Source organism: Perna viridis, chromosome 10 (assembly GCF_037379345.1).
Source record: "Perna viridis isolate PV_CMFRI_1.1 ecotype Kerala chromosome 10, ASM3737934v1, whole genome shotgun sequence".
Lineage (NCBI taxonomy): Eukaryota > Metazoa > Mollusca > Bivalvia > Mytilida > Mytilidae > Perna > Perna viridis.
Window position 1 is genome coordinate 15,668,794 of NC_142454.1, and position 14,499 is coordinate 15,683,292.

The following is a 14,499-nucleotide window of genomic DNA, read 5'->3' on the forward strand; positions in this document are numbered from 1 at the left end:
ATTTGTATATTTTTATAGTCAAGTAAGAAAGTTAAAAAAAAATTGAACATTAACCATGCATGTTATAAAAGTCAAATAAAATCCAACTGCAGAGCTGCACTTAACAGGCTAATTTTCCGAAATCAGCCAACAAATGATATCATAATCATCCAGTAATATATTTAACGTGGAGCTACAAGAACAGCTTCAGTTTGTCTGTAAAAAGTATATTGTTTTGCTTTTTTTATAATCTGCATATTCTGTTTTATTGCTATTATTGTGTAATGTATCCACTGATGTTTATCTTTTTCCCTACTTTAATTTTCATTTGCACCGAACTATACTTGGCGTATTAAAAGAGATCGTGATAAGGCGGGGGACCTCTAGTCACCGTTGAGCGACAGAAATATTCTCCTGCGGTATTATCCCCCCTTTCGGCCTTGGCAAATACCCTGGATTTGTCTGCTGCATTAGTTATTTGGAATATTACGGTGACCAATGGATGCAAACGGTGCAAATTTTGACATTGGTGACGAAGAGCTCAACCGAAAGGTCAAAGAATGGCTAGAATGGGACAAGGTATCAGGACAGTTCAAGCGAAGTTTGCGTAAATTATATTATAAATCACTCCACTCTTGCATGTTGTGTACACGATATTTTACTGACATGTTTAATGTGCACAAAGACATCAGCGATCAAGTTTTTTTCTTCAATTTATTAATTGTGTTACGTAGAATTATTGGTAATGGTTCAACATAGCATTTTTCTCAAGATGTCAAGTGACATTTTTAACTCCCCTGATCTATGTTAATAAATATTTAGTTTTTGCATTGTTCCCAAATGAAAGCTTAACTATCTTCATGTGTTTGAGATGTCTTTGTTTTTGACATGTTTCATTTTAAAGAGAGGAAATGATTTAGAATGCAGTAGTGCTATATATATATAGCAGTTTCAGCAGACAAATTTTTGGTAGAAGATACTGATAGTCTGGAAAAGTTACTCATTAAAGCAAAGAGAAATTACAGTTGCTGTGGAGAAAAGGTTCTTTTAAATGAGAAAACTCAAAAAGGAATGCTATTCATATACTGTGTGAACAAAAATGGTTTGGTTTGTCAGAAGAAAAAAGTACGGACAAAAATGATTTATTTTTTATGTAGATCATACCTAATTCTTTTAGTAGATAAATTTTCATATTTTCTCAGAGATCACCTTGAAAGAACATACATGTACTGTAAAGTTTTAGAATAAAAATATAAGTCACCAAACTTAATTAGAGATAATTTAACCTAAATATAGGTAATTTTTTTTTTAACATTTTACTTGCATTCTTTAGGGAATTTTCAGAGTTTCTCTTACTATTAAAAATTTCTTAAAAATTTGTAAATATAGAACACACATTTTACATTAATTTATATTTCAAAAAGAAAACTGGGGATTACCAGTTTTTCCTTCTTCTAACATTTGAAAAAAAATTCCCTTTGTATTTCCCAATAATTATCTCCCCCTTGAAATAGGGGTTATTAAGTTGCTGTTTGTAATTTTACCATTTATAAGTTTATGTCAAAAAATCATATTGAATAATTTAAAAACATTTTTTTGCATCTTTTCAAACACTATTTGCTCACTGAAAATAAATACTTCTATATGATTTTGCAAGGTGACAGAAAAGAATGCTTTGTGTAATAGGTTTGATCTACCCTAACTACATCTTATTGTCAGGGAAAGAAACATGGTAGAGAACACACTACATGTTTTGTAAAGTTTTCCAAAGTTGTCCTTTTGAGGTTTAATACTCATTATCAAGCACTAGAATGTTGATGTTCTGATTTTTAAATTTTCCAATATGCCCACTGATCTTATGATTTTTGCATTTGGGCCATATATTATCAGTGATTTTGTTTGTCTTAATTTGCCTCAGAATTTCGGCTGTTTCCTTGAGAGAAACATTCCCAATTGGTAAGCAAAATGCCTTAAAATTTGTCCCAAATATATGTTAAAATTTTCCAGTCATAGAAAGTTTCAGTAGCGTCAACGTTAAAATCAAATATTGTTGTGTTTCAATTGGAAATCGTTTGTTTTTAATACTATGGAAGCACTGTAGGGATCCAGATTATAATCAACACATCTTTTGTAATGCATGCAATCTTCATATTGGCAATATCAGAACTACTTTGGCATAATCTTTAAATACATGAGTAATGTAACATTGTAGTAATTATGAATCTGAATGCTATACCCTCTCTTGCTGCTTTCCTATGCTGAGAAATACTCAATGAGTCTAAAAAAAGAAGAATGAGATTAGACTGGACTGACATGTGAACAACAATGTTGTCTGCGGCCTCAAGTTTTAGCTCAACACTTTTACAGCTGGGGGCCGCTCAAGCTTCCCAGCTCAGGGATTAAAGAAACCAAATCCTGCATTCTGGTCTTCTACTGACACCTTTTTTCTCTTTGAAAAACACCACTTTTTCATGAGATTTAAAAAAATGAATTATTGTTGAAACTGGCTTTGATTTATAACTATTATTTGCAATTGAGATGTAATTGTATTTCATTTCTTTATCGAAACTATTATAAATTGTAAAATGTAGACAAGAAAGGGAAAGTAATATTTATACATATACATAAAAATGGACCAATAATCAGTTCCTATCTACAGTGATAGAACAGAAAAAAATTAAAATTGGGGTCTGGAATGTGCCACTATTTTTAGATATAAATCATAAATAGGCATTTTGATCTGATTTCTCTGGATTTTTCATGCCTTCATCTATCCACTTATATATGACCTTGTTATTGAAGGTTGGAAAACACCTTTGCAACACTTACGATAATTCTACGCATATCAGTATAAAGTTCTCAGATCTATTAATAGAAATCCAATTGAAGTCATGTTTTACTATTCAACGATTTTTAGCTAGTCCCAGGGGCAAACTTTCATTGGACTTTTGGCCCTGTAGTTTTCATAAAACTGCAGGACCAACAGGACTTTCATCAGCCACTGTCCAGTGGTCCGGCCTAATTTCGAATACTGCCCAATAAAAAAATCCTACATGATTCAAACTTTCCCTAGGTTTAAAAACGTGTGTATTTCCCACTAAAAAGGGTGGGGTTAGTTTTGATAAAAGCCAACAAAATCACTGGTAATAAGGACATTGATTGTTTAACTAAAGACTCAAAGTTTTTACAATTATGATGTGCCTCCCAATTAAAAAAGGTTTCATTTTCAAAAGTTCCCCAGACCACAGTTTTGTTTACACATTGAACATAAATTTAGATATCATAAATGTAAACCATGCATCAATCAGTTGTTATTGAATAAACAAATAACATATGCAAGCTCCATTTCACTAATTGATTGTGGTATGGATGAAGAAGATAATGCAATCAACAAGTCCTTTCAACAGGAAAATTACAGGGTCACAGGTGACTGCACATTTGTCAAACTTACCTATTAAATGATGAGGGGCTTTTGAAGATTAGACAGCAAATATCATTTGAACAAAAACAACATATTACAAGGGTACTACTTGAAAAATCACTCCTACACAGGGATGATTTTTTTCCAATTTTTAGTGGAATTCTGATATTTCAAATCCAGATTTTACCATTATGATTCTTTGTTTTACTGTATATTTACTTCTGATTTTGCCAATTTCCACTTTGTTTATAGACCTTGTAAAATCATCCCTGCTTACAGGGTGTTGGTTTATTAACAACTATGCGGAACATATAAAAAAAAAATACATAAAGTAAATGATTAGGAATCTATATGAGAATGAGGGTGAAATGAATTAAATGTGGAAAACAATTAACCTATTCTCATTCAGATTCCCAATCATTTGCTTATGTGTGCCTTTGAGAAAGGTACAGTCATCCACAGCATGATTCAGCTTCCAAATCTATGTTTTGATCTTGAACTTTATTAGTTCTATACTGAAGAAGGATATCGGTTATCTGAAATATTCAATGTAAATTTTACCATCATTTGGTGATGAACATATTTAGACGTTTATGTTTTTATATATTTATATGCGCATAGAAATCTCAAATTGCATACCACATCTTACGACTTTTTATGTAATCAATATTGTAATTGTAAAAGAAACACATGTAAAAATTGTTCTTACTGGTATATTGATTTATTGAGTAATCTAAAGGTGACACTTATGCAGGGTTTTAGCTAGGATTTTGAGGGCTTTAGTCACTTTTTGTGTAAAGCACAAACGACATATTATGGGCAGCAGAATTTTGTAAATAGTCAATAGTATCATAAACTATATAAGGACATAAACTTGCTTAATATAATTATTTTTTTTTTAAGTTTACAGATACAGGCATAACAATAAATATAATAAATGTTGCAATAAAATAACTGTTATTTTCTATAAGAAAACGTGTGTTACATAATAAAATAAAATAATTACTGTTAGAAAAATAGGTTTTTTTACATCGTGACAAAGCTTTGATGCATTAAGTCTAGAAATAGTTACAATTTGACGAAAGCTACTACATGTATTATGGTATGAGAAAATCCTCCTGTCCTTTCTCAAACACCACACCTCAAAAGCCCTCTTCAACCTAAAACTCCTCAAATCAGAAGGATGGAGACAGATCTTTAGAAGAGAATAGACTGATGAAACCTTGAGTCTGTTTCTAAGATACATGTAGGTCTTGATCAGATTGTACCTACTAAATCCCCTCTCACGGTCACCAAATGGTAAAGCTGAAACTAGACAGATAGAAAGGAGCTTGACCACATTGGCAAAATCATTTTGAACTCTGTAAGCGGTTTCTCCGTGATGTCTTACTGCTTGGTGTCTTACACACCTGGTTGGCCCGGTAATTACCAAGCGCGGCCGCGGGGTGATAAACTTGTCATAGCATTAGGCCAGATGAAATTACGTAACTTTCGATTGACAGTTTTTAACAACTTATATATTTTAGGTGACGAAATTGTCGAAAATTTACCTGAAATACTTTTTAAATGGATTTTTTTTATACACTTTTCAAATTTTAAGTGACGAAAACGATCTAAAATATTTTCATCATCTGTGAATTCCTTTCGTAAATGGTGAAAATGATGAGCGCTAGCTAAATCACTGCTTATGAAAGTTCCTACAAAATTATATTTAGAAGAGTTGTACAAACAACTGACTGAAATCTCCTTTTGAAATCGTTTTAATAAGCAAAAATCTCAATAACAGAATGAATGGGAAAGCATATTGCATGCAAATAACTGAAATTGATGTATGTGATTTATTGTTATGCAATTAAAAATTGCCTCCACTGTAGTCCATATGATATAACTCAGTCTTCTAAAGATATATCACATTGACTGATTTCTTTAAACAACAAATATGGTATAGAGGACTGTTCCTTATATAACTCACATCTGAACAGCCATACACTGTGCTAATTTGAATGTGAATGCAGTAGTGACTTTTTTTGGTCAGTTATTCATTTGATGTTGATTGACTCAGTACAGGAGTACTTTGATTTAATTATGTGTTTACTTAGCCATTTCCTTGATAAAAAGTTGCAAGTCTTGTCACATAAATACATGCATGTTGAGCACATTGCATGTACAAATCATGTACAATGTAGGTACATGTTTTTCTTGAAATATAGTCTAGATAATCATTCAGTGCAGTGCTTGCATGCACAGGGTCATCATTGTAGCTGTCATTTTTGCTTTTGCCTCAATGCATACACATGTATTTTGATGAGGAGTGTTTTGGCAAGCATAAGATAAAAAAAAAATTATCTGTAGTTTATTCATATACATGTTATGTAGCTGAAGATTTATTCATATGTATTGGTTCAAGAGATTTTCAGATAAGGGCTTCATGCAGTCCCCATAGAACCAATGAACATGTGCAAAAAAGAAGCATATATATGCAAATTTATCAATTTTTTATGTATTTTCTTGTACTTCATAAGTTAATTTCCTTGTGTAGTGATTTCATTCATGCAAGGTCATTGCTATTAGGCAATTAGACTGTATGCAAAATTATACGTATACAAGTACATGGTGATTATGTTGTGACTTTCATATGACTAGCATAAAATATTTATAGAATTTTATTAGGACCTATCTAAACGAACCTGTAATGGCTATTTTAGACTAGATTTTTATTTTTAGCTCACACAAATTTATGTAGATTGTAAGGACAGCTTCCCATGTAAATGGATTTTACTGGTGTGATAGAAGTTTGTTTTCTTTGTAATACTATGTAATATTTCTCAGAGGAAGGTAGAAGTAACCAGATATCAGGTCACTTATTTTTGGTACCGTACATAATGATTTAATTCCCTGAAGAGTCTTGTTTTCCATGGACTATTTCAAGGTCTTAGCTTTGTATAAAACACAGTATTTGAATATTTTTACACCAGAATGAGGCAACCAGATCAGAAATTCTACAGCTTGTTAAGGAAAAGAATGTTGACGAATTGAAGAAAAGGCTCTTAAAGAGAATGGAGTTTGGAACTGCTGGTAGGTCAAACAGGAAAACATCAGTAATGTTCTTGAAATGATACAAGCTGCTAATGTTTTAATAAATAAACAATAAAAGGCCAACTCACACTAAAACTTAAGCTTTTAGTCACTTACTAACATTAGCAAATTTGTACAAAAATCATCACTTCAAATACATTTCACATAGAGATACATAGTTATAAATTTCAAAATCATGAAAACAAGCAATCAAAAATGTGCAGAGCTCCACCAACTGAATAGTTCAAACAGATACATTTATACATGGAGTTTTACTGAAATAGAAACTCCAAGGTACAAGTATGAAGTTGCACAAAGCAATAAAATGTTGTGTTTTATAGGAAATATTTTACTTGTATGTTTGTATTTTAAAAAAATACAATAGTTCCACAGAACTTTTAAGTAAAATTTGCTCCTTTTTTAGCTCACTTGGCGAAAAGGCCATGTGAGCTATTGCCATCACTATGTGTCTTGTCCATCGTTTTGTCCGTCGCTGTCACCATCCATTAACTTTTTCAATCATCATCTTCTTTAAAACTACTCAACAAATTCACTGATTGTAACCAAACTTTGCACGAATGTTCCTAAGGGTATTTTTAACAATCTTTAAGTGTAGCTTTTTGATCTTACAAAAAACATGGCCACTGTTACTAAAAATAGACCATAGGTGTCAATTTGCAGAATTATGGAAATGACTCAAAAATAGTTTGGTTTAGCTAAAATATGGCGGAATAAAATTGTTCTGCATGATTAAATTGACCTATGTAGAAATTTTCAGAAAGATCTGTTGATAAATGTATGAGTTATGTATTTTGAAAATCTCCTCCGAGACAACTTGTACAATGAATTGTAACCAAACATGGCTATCCTCAGCAATTTTTTATCTGTCGAAAAACATGGCCACCAGAACTAAAAATTGAGGACTTGTTGAATTTACTTGAAAAGCAATGGGTTTAGCCAAATTTTCGTGGGGGAAAAAATCGGTCAGCATGGTGAGACCGACCCATGCCAAAATTTTCATAAAGATCTGTTGCTCAGTGTTGGAGTTATGCCCTTGAAGAGTCAAAAAATGACTGAGAACTAAGATGCTATTTATTGATTAAATCATTCTTGTGACAATAGTATGGAAAGGTCAAGAGTCCAGCTTTAGAAAGCCATAAAGATTGTTTTTCACCAGGTGAGCTATTCAGGCTCTCTAGAGTCTCTAATTTGGATAATGGGATGAATTCAGATTTTTATCAAGGTTGTATTTTACATTTACATACTGGGTAATATTAAAACTGAGCTGGTAATGGGCACTGCAAGACAGTTACAAGGTATCAATGACTACAATGTTCAGTTATAGATTTGTAATTGTATTTTCATGGTGTATTTTTAGGCTTAAGAACAAGGATGGCGGCAGGTTTCTCCATGATGAATGATCTTACAATTATACAGACCACACAGGTACACTTGTAATTTCATACACTGCTTACAGATTTATATAAACCATCAAACATTGATTACATTTCTAGGTTAATCTAGCATTCTGTTGACAGACCACTCAGGTACACCTTTTGTAAATATAGTACACTGTTGACAGACCACTCAGGTACACCTTACATGTAAATCGAGTACTCTGTTGACAGACCACTCAGGTACACCTTAAATGTGTAAATCTAGTACTCTGTTGACAGACCACTCAGGTACACCTTACATGCATAAATCTAGTACTCTGTTGACAGACCACTCAGGTACACCTTACATGTGTAAATCTAGTACTCTGTTGACAGACCACTCAGGTACACCTTACATGTGTTGCTCTGATTAAAGATTACTTAGGACATCTACAGTACATGTGTAAATCTTGTACTCTGGTGATAGATCACTTAAGCCACCTTAGTTACATATGTAAATCTAATATTCTGATGATAAATTACTTAGGACAGCTTAGTTACAGTACATGTATAAATCTTATGCTCTGATGATAGATTACTTTAGACACCTTAGTTACATGTGTAAATCTAATGCTCTGATGGTAGATCACTTAGGAAACCTTAGTTACATGTGTAAATCTAGTGATCTGATGGTAGATCACTTAGGACACCTTTGTTACATGTGTAAACCTAATGCTGTGATGATAGATCACTTAGGACCCCTTAGTTACATGTGTAAATCTAATGCTCTGATGGTAGATCACTTAGGACACCTTAGTTACATGTGTTAATCTGGTGCTGTGTTAATAGATCACTTAGGACACCTTATTTACGTGTGTAAACCTAATGCTGTGATGATAGATCACTTGAGACCCCTTAGTTACACATGTAAATCTAATGCTCTGATGGTAGATCACTTAGGACACCTTATTTACATATGTTAATCTGGGGCTCTGTTAATAAATCACTTGAGACACTTTAGTAACACGTGTAAATCTAGAGCTCTGATGATAGATCACTTAAGGACACCTTAGTTACATATGTTTATCTAGTGTTCTGATGATAGATCACTAAGGACACCTTAGTTACATACGTTATTCTAGTGCTCTGATGATAGATCATTAAGAGCACCTTAGTTACTTGTGTAAATCTAGTGCTCTGATGGTAGATCACTTAGGACCCCTTAGTTACATGTGTACACCCTAGTTACATGTATAAATCTAGTGCTCTGATGGTAGATCATTTAGGACACATTTTTACATGTGTAAATCTTATTCTCTGATGATAGATCACTAAGGACACCTTAGTTACATACGTTATTCTAGTGCTCTGATGATAGATCATTAAGAGCACCTTAGTTACTTGTGTAAATCTAGTGCTCTGATGGTAGATCACTTAGGACCCCTTAGTTACATGTGTACACCCTAGTTACATGTATAAATCTAGTGCTCTGATGGTAGATCATTTAGGACACCATTTTTACATGTGTAAATCTTATTCTCTGATGATAGATCACTAAGGACACCTTAGTTACATACGTTATTCTAGTGCTGATGATAGATCATTAAGAGCACCTTAGTTACTTGTGTAAATCTGTGCTCTGATGGTAGATCACTTAGGACCCCTTAGTTACATGTGTACACCCTAGTTACATGTATAAATCTAGTGCTCTGATGGTAGATCATTTAGGACACCATTTTTACATGTGTAAATCTTATTCTCTGATGGTAGATCGCTTAGGACACCTTATTTACATGTGTTAATCTGATGCTCTGTTAATAGATCACTTAAGACACTGTAGTTACACATGTAAATCTAGTGCTCTGATGATAGATCACTAAGGACACCTTAGTTACATATGTTAATCTAGTGCTCTGATGAAAGATCACTAAGGATACCTTAGTTACATATGTTAATCTAGTGCTCTGATGATAAATCATTAAGGATACCTTAGTTACATGTGTTGATCTGGTTCTCTGTTAATAGATCACTTAGGACACCTTAGTTACATGTGTAAGATTACTTTTCTCTTTTTACTTATGATTTTACCCAATTTCACTTATTTTTGGTGGGTTCGTAAAATCATGTCTGACATAAAAATTTAATAAAATTTCCACAACAGATTTCTCAGCTTTCACTCTTTGGAATATATTTGTATTTGGAACATAGCTTTGGCATGGTAACTTGTACTGTGCCTTTCTTTACAGATCTTCAACACAATGTCTTGTTGCTAAGTACAACATCTTGTTCTGTGATATTTTTTATTGTTATTTATTTTTAGGGTCTTTGTCAGCACTTGCTAAAAAGTAGCCCTGATGTGAAAAGTAAAGGCATTGTTATAGGTTATGATGGAAGACATAACAGTGAAAGGTAATTATTCAGTTTAATCTTTGGTTTATACATGTACATGTAAAGAACATTGGCTTGATTAGTGTGTAAATCAAACCTATGTTCTTTATACAAGATAATATATTCAGTTAATAGTTGCATTCCTTATTATTCAGTCTTTTGGAAAAAAATTATGATAAATTCATCTGAATTAATTTCAATATGCAAGCCTTTTTACCTCACCTTTCCAAAGGCCAAGTGAGCTTATGCCATCAGTTGGTGTCTGTCGTCGTCTTCATGGACAAATTAAAAAAAAAATCTTCTCCTCTGAAATTACTGAATTGACAAGTTTTAAACTTGGCATGACTGTTCCTTAAGGTGTTCTGCACAAAATGACCGTTGGGATTGCAGTTTTTTGAAAATAACTCAAAAACCGTTGCCTTTAACAAATTTCTGGCATCAGGTAAAATTGTTCAGCATCATGAGATGGACCTTTTCCAAAATTTTCAAAATGATTGGTCAACTGATGTAGGAGTTACGGCACCTGAAACGTGTTTTTTTGCATTGTTCGCATGTACAACTTTGAAAATCTTCTTTTCAAAATCCATTGCACAGAATTCAATGAAAGTTGGCATATATGTTCCTTAGGGTATCCCACACAAATTTATTATTGGGATTGTTGATTCATGAAAAAACATTGCCGCCATTACTGAAAATAGAACATAGGGGTCAGATGGCAGTTTTTTGTAAATAACTCAAAAATCGTTGCCTTTAGCAAATTTCTGGTAGGTAATATTGTTCAGCATCATGAGACGGACCTATGCCAAATTTTCAAAACGATTGGTCAACTAATGTAGGAGTTACGGCCCCTGAAACAGTTTTTTTTGTATTTTCGCGTGGGCAACTTTGAAAATCTTTTTCTTTAACTTAGCCTGTTTCATTCCTCAAGTTTTTCAAATGAGCAAGTGGTTAACCAGGTGAGCGATTCAGGCTCTCTTGAGCCTCTAGTTTTAGACAGGATTATTTCATATGTAAAAGTAATCTGGTTAAAAGGGACATGGTTTAAATTTTATGACGTTGTTTATTGATCAGGTGATTGGAAAAGTTTGTATCTAAGATAAAATAAAAATGCTGGCATCTTTTCTAACAGTAAAAATAGTCATATTAAATCATGTATGTATAAATATAATTACTGTTCCTTGTTTATTTGTTATACTTAGGCTTCATCCTATAATTAGGAATTCCTACTTCTTTAACTGAAATTTCAGTAGATTTGTGTCTGAATAGACAGAAAACAGTGTTTTTTTTCTAGACCTTAGCCCCCTAATTCCTATTCTTTTCCAATTTCCAACTCTCTTGACAATGAGCAAAACTATGTTTATATACAGGAAGACGTAGTTAATCAAATATCTGTCAGGTATGTAACATGATCAAAAAAAAGATTGCATTATTATTACATGTAAATGTATGGTTTTGAATCCACTTCTTTCCGGACCATATCATGGTGAATATTTTTTTTCTTAAATCTTCATCAGTTTTTTTATGTGTATATGGGATGACACTGAACATGCTGAAAAATATTTTAAAAATCAAGAATTCCATAAAAAATGTTACTCTGATACCTACCTGTCAAATGTCACTATTTGTGGAGGTATTCCCCCAAAATAATGTAAGTTTTCAAAGAGCATTATTGACCACAATTTAAAAATAAATAGTGCAATAGATTTATTGTTGTAAAAAAGACAGAAAACAACACTGAAGAATTTGAATGTCCATATAATGGTTTTCTTGGGCACTGAGGAGTATTTCATGCATAAAACCATTATGGCCATTATCAAATGTTGGCATTAATGTTTTTGAAGAGAATGTCTTGAAATTCAATTAGTAATTTTGTCTATGGGGAACATATGAATGAAGATGAATGAATTGAAGGTGATGGATTGCATCGTTATTAAGTACAATGAAAGTAACCAATGAGATTTAGAACATTATAATTTCCATAGTATTTATCCATATGAGATTTTCCAGTAGTATTACATCTTAATTTATCCTGGTTTTAGATTTGCCTGGTTGACTGCAACAGTATTTATCCATGCAGATGTACCTGTGTATCTGTTCTCTAAGCTTTGTCCTACTCCATATGTTGTAAGTACAAATGCTATGTTTGACCTTGCCTCAAAGCATTGGAGGTACATAGTATCCCAAACATCTTGTGAACACATCTTTTTAAGCTGTTTGAAAAACCAGTCTTTAGAATTCTTGTAATATTAGTTCCTGACAAAAAAAATCTTATTTCTTTTAAAACAGGATACTTGTATACATCAGTATATCTAAATCATATACCTTTCCAGGCCTATGGTGTGTTATATTATAAAGCTGAGTGTGGTATAATGGTGACAGCATCACACAACCCAAAGGAGGACAATGGATATAAAGTATATGGCAGCAATGGTTCTCAGGTATAGCTATACCTCAAAGTAGTTTAAAAGTATGTGATAGAAATGGCTCTCAGGTACATTATATTTTAGTATCTCACAGGGTACACAAGTTCTGGTTTTATTGCCTCTGGTGAGCTTGATAATGTCTTTTTTTGTTATTGCAATATAGGGATACAAACAGGTTCTCATCTCTTCTGAGTGATGCATCTGTGAGCTTGTAGATCAGTTATACACTCAGTACATCAGACTAGTACAAAGCAGCCATGATCTGTTAAAATGCATTAAACATCTGTAATTGAACGTGTAACTACAATCAATAACCAAACTCTATTTGTAGATAATAACACCAACAGATAAATATATAGCACAGTCTATAAATGAAAATTTGGTACCCCTAGTCACGTCATGGGATGCCTCATCAGTAGATAGCAGCCCTCTTAGGAAAGATCCTTATGAAGATATACTCAAACATTATAATGAAGATCTGAAGAAATTGTGTTATTTAAGGTACTTGTATGGAAGAGGATCAGTATAAGTCTTCTTGAGAGAAATTTTAATAGAAAGCTGTCTTTCTCATATTTTCCTTTCTATGTAAATTACATGTGTACTGAAAAAAGAAAGAAGAAAATATATACACAGTAACCTGTCATCATTGACCTTCCAAGGGAGAGCAACATCTTTGTCACGTAAGACAGGTGGTCTTTATATACAGGGTAATTTTACCTAGGATACACTACACAGAGATATTTTAATCATAGACAGGTTGTTGATGAATAGAGGTACTTGATAAGACACCTCTGACTGTACAGTAACTTACCTATATGGTTGAAGTCTATATCAATTTGGTTATTCAAAACTTTCCAAGAGATACGTAAAAGACTGTACTAGTTTTCATATTTTACAATTATAGAAATTAAGTATCAGAATTTATTTGGACTTCTGATGTCATGTAGTAAAGTGATATTTATTGATATTTATACTGCAGTTTATTTGAATATGTAAATGCATTGACCGTTTTTAAATCTTTTTTGAAATGTTCACTGTTTGTTTTGGAAATCAATAAATAGGCAATTACTGTGCTTTGACTTTACTTGAATTAATACAAAGATAAGGATTTAAACTGTTGGAAAATATGAGGCTGTGTTGAGGATTTTCACCAATTTGAGCCATACTGTAAACGTATGAATTTTTGTGGCGTACTAATTTTTGCTGTTTTTTTTTCGGGGTTGACAGAAAGACACGAGAAAGAGTACCTGTGAAATTGATTTTTATCCCTTTCTGACACTAATCTTTTTTTTGGGGGGTTGACAGAAAGGCACAAAAAAGAGTACCTGTGAAATTGATTTGTAACCCTTTATGACACTAATCATTTTTTGAAACTGTGAAAATTGATAATTGCAAATGTGTTCACTTGATGGAATACGTGAAAGTTAGCAACAGCAAAAATAAGTATGGTTACAGTATCAAAAGTCCAGTTAAATTATAGGAAGAAATCCAGAAGTTAACATTGAGAGTGGCTTTAAGAATGAATATCCTTGTCTCAAAAGTGAGAAAAGAACCTAGTCTTTAAATTACATATAGCTAATAGTTTGGTTGTTTTTGTAAAGTTAAATATCATTTCTGTTTTTATTCTTTTTTCTAGGGAAAAGAACCCTAAATCTACAGTGAAGTTTACCTACACAGCCATGCATGGTGTTGGATATCCTTATGTGATGGAAGCATTTAAAACTTTTAACCATAATGAACCCATTCCAGTTGTTGAACAGGTATAAGCATGGGCTAACTTGATGTAATATGATAATAGGATTTTTCAGTAGAGTTCTTTCTAAAATTGGCTATTACA

General features: G+C 32.7%; 1 protein-coding gene across 2 annotated transcripts in view; it reads left to right on the forward strand.

The window, feature by feature from the left end:
- The first annotated feature begins 382 nt into the window (after positions 1-382).
- LOC148604707 (phosphopentomutase-like) overlaps positions 383-14,499 on the forward strand; it is a 30,079-nt gene continuing 15,962 nt past the window's right edge. For both annotated transcript variants that reach the window (XM_088548156.1, XM_088548157.1), the window contains exons 1-8: positions 383-558; positions 6,376-6,475; positions 7,854-7,921; positions 10,172-10,260; positions 12,279-12,363; positions 12,570-12,677; positions 12,994-13,163; positions 14,299-14,422. In XM_088548156.1, coding sequence (XP_088404282.1) covers positions 478-558; positions 6,376-6,475; positions 7,854-7,921; positions 10,172-10,260; positions 12,279-12,363; positions 12,570-12,677; positions 12,994-13,163; positions 14,299-14,422 — 825 coding nt within the window. In that variant the 5' untranslated portion in view covers positions 383-477. The remainder of the gene's footprint in view (positions 559-6,375; positions 6,476-7,853; positions 7,922-10,171; positions 10,261-12,278; positions 12,364-12,569; positions 12,678-12,993; positions 13,164-14,298; positions 14,423-14,499) is intronic.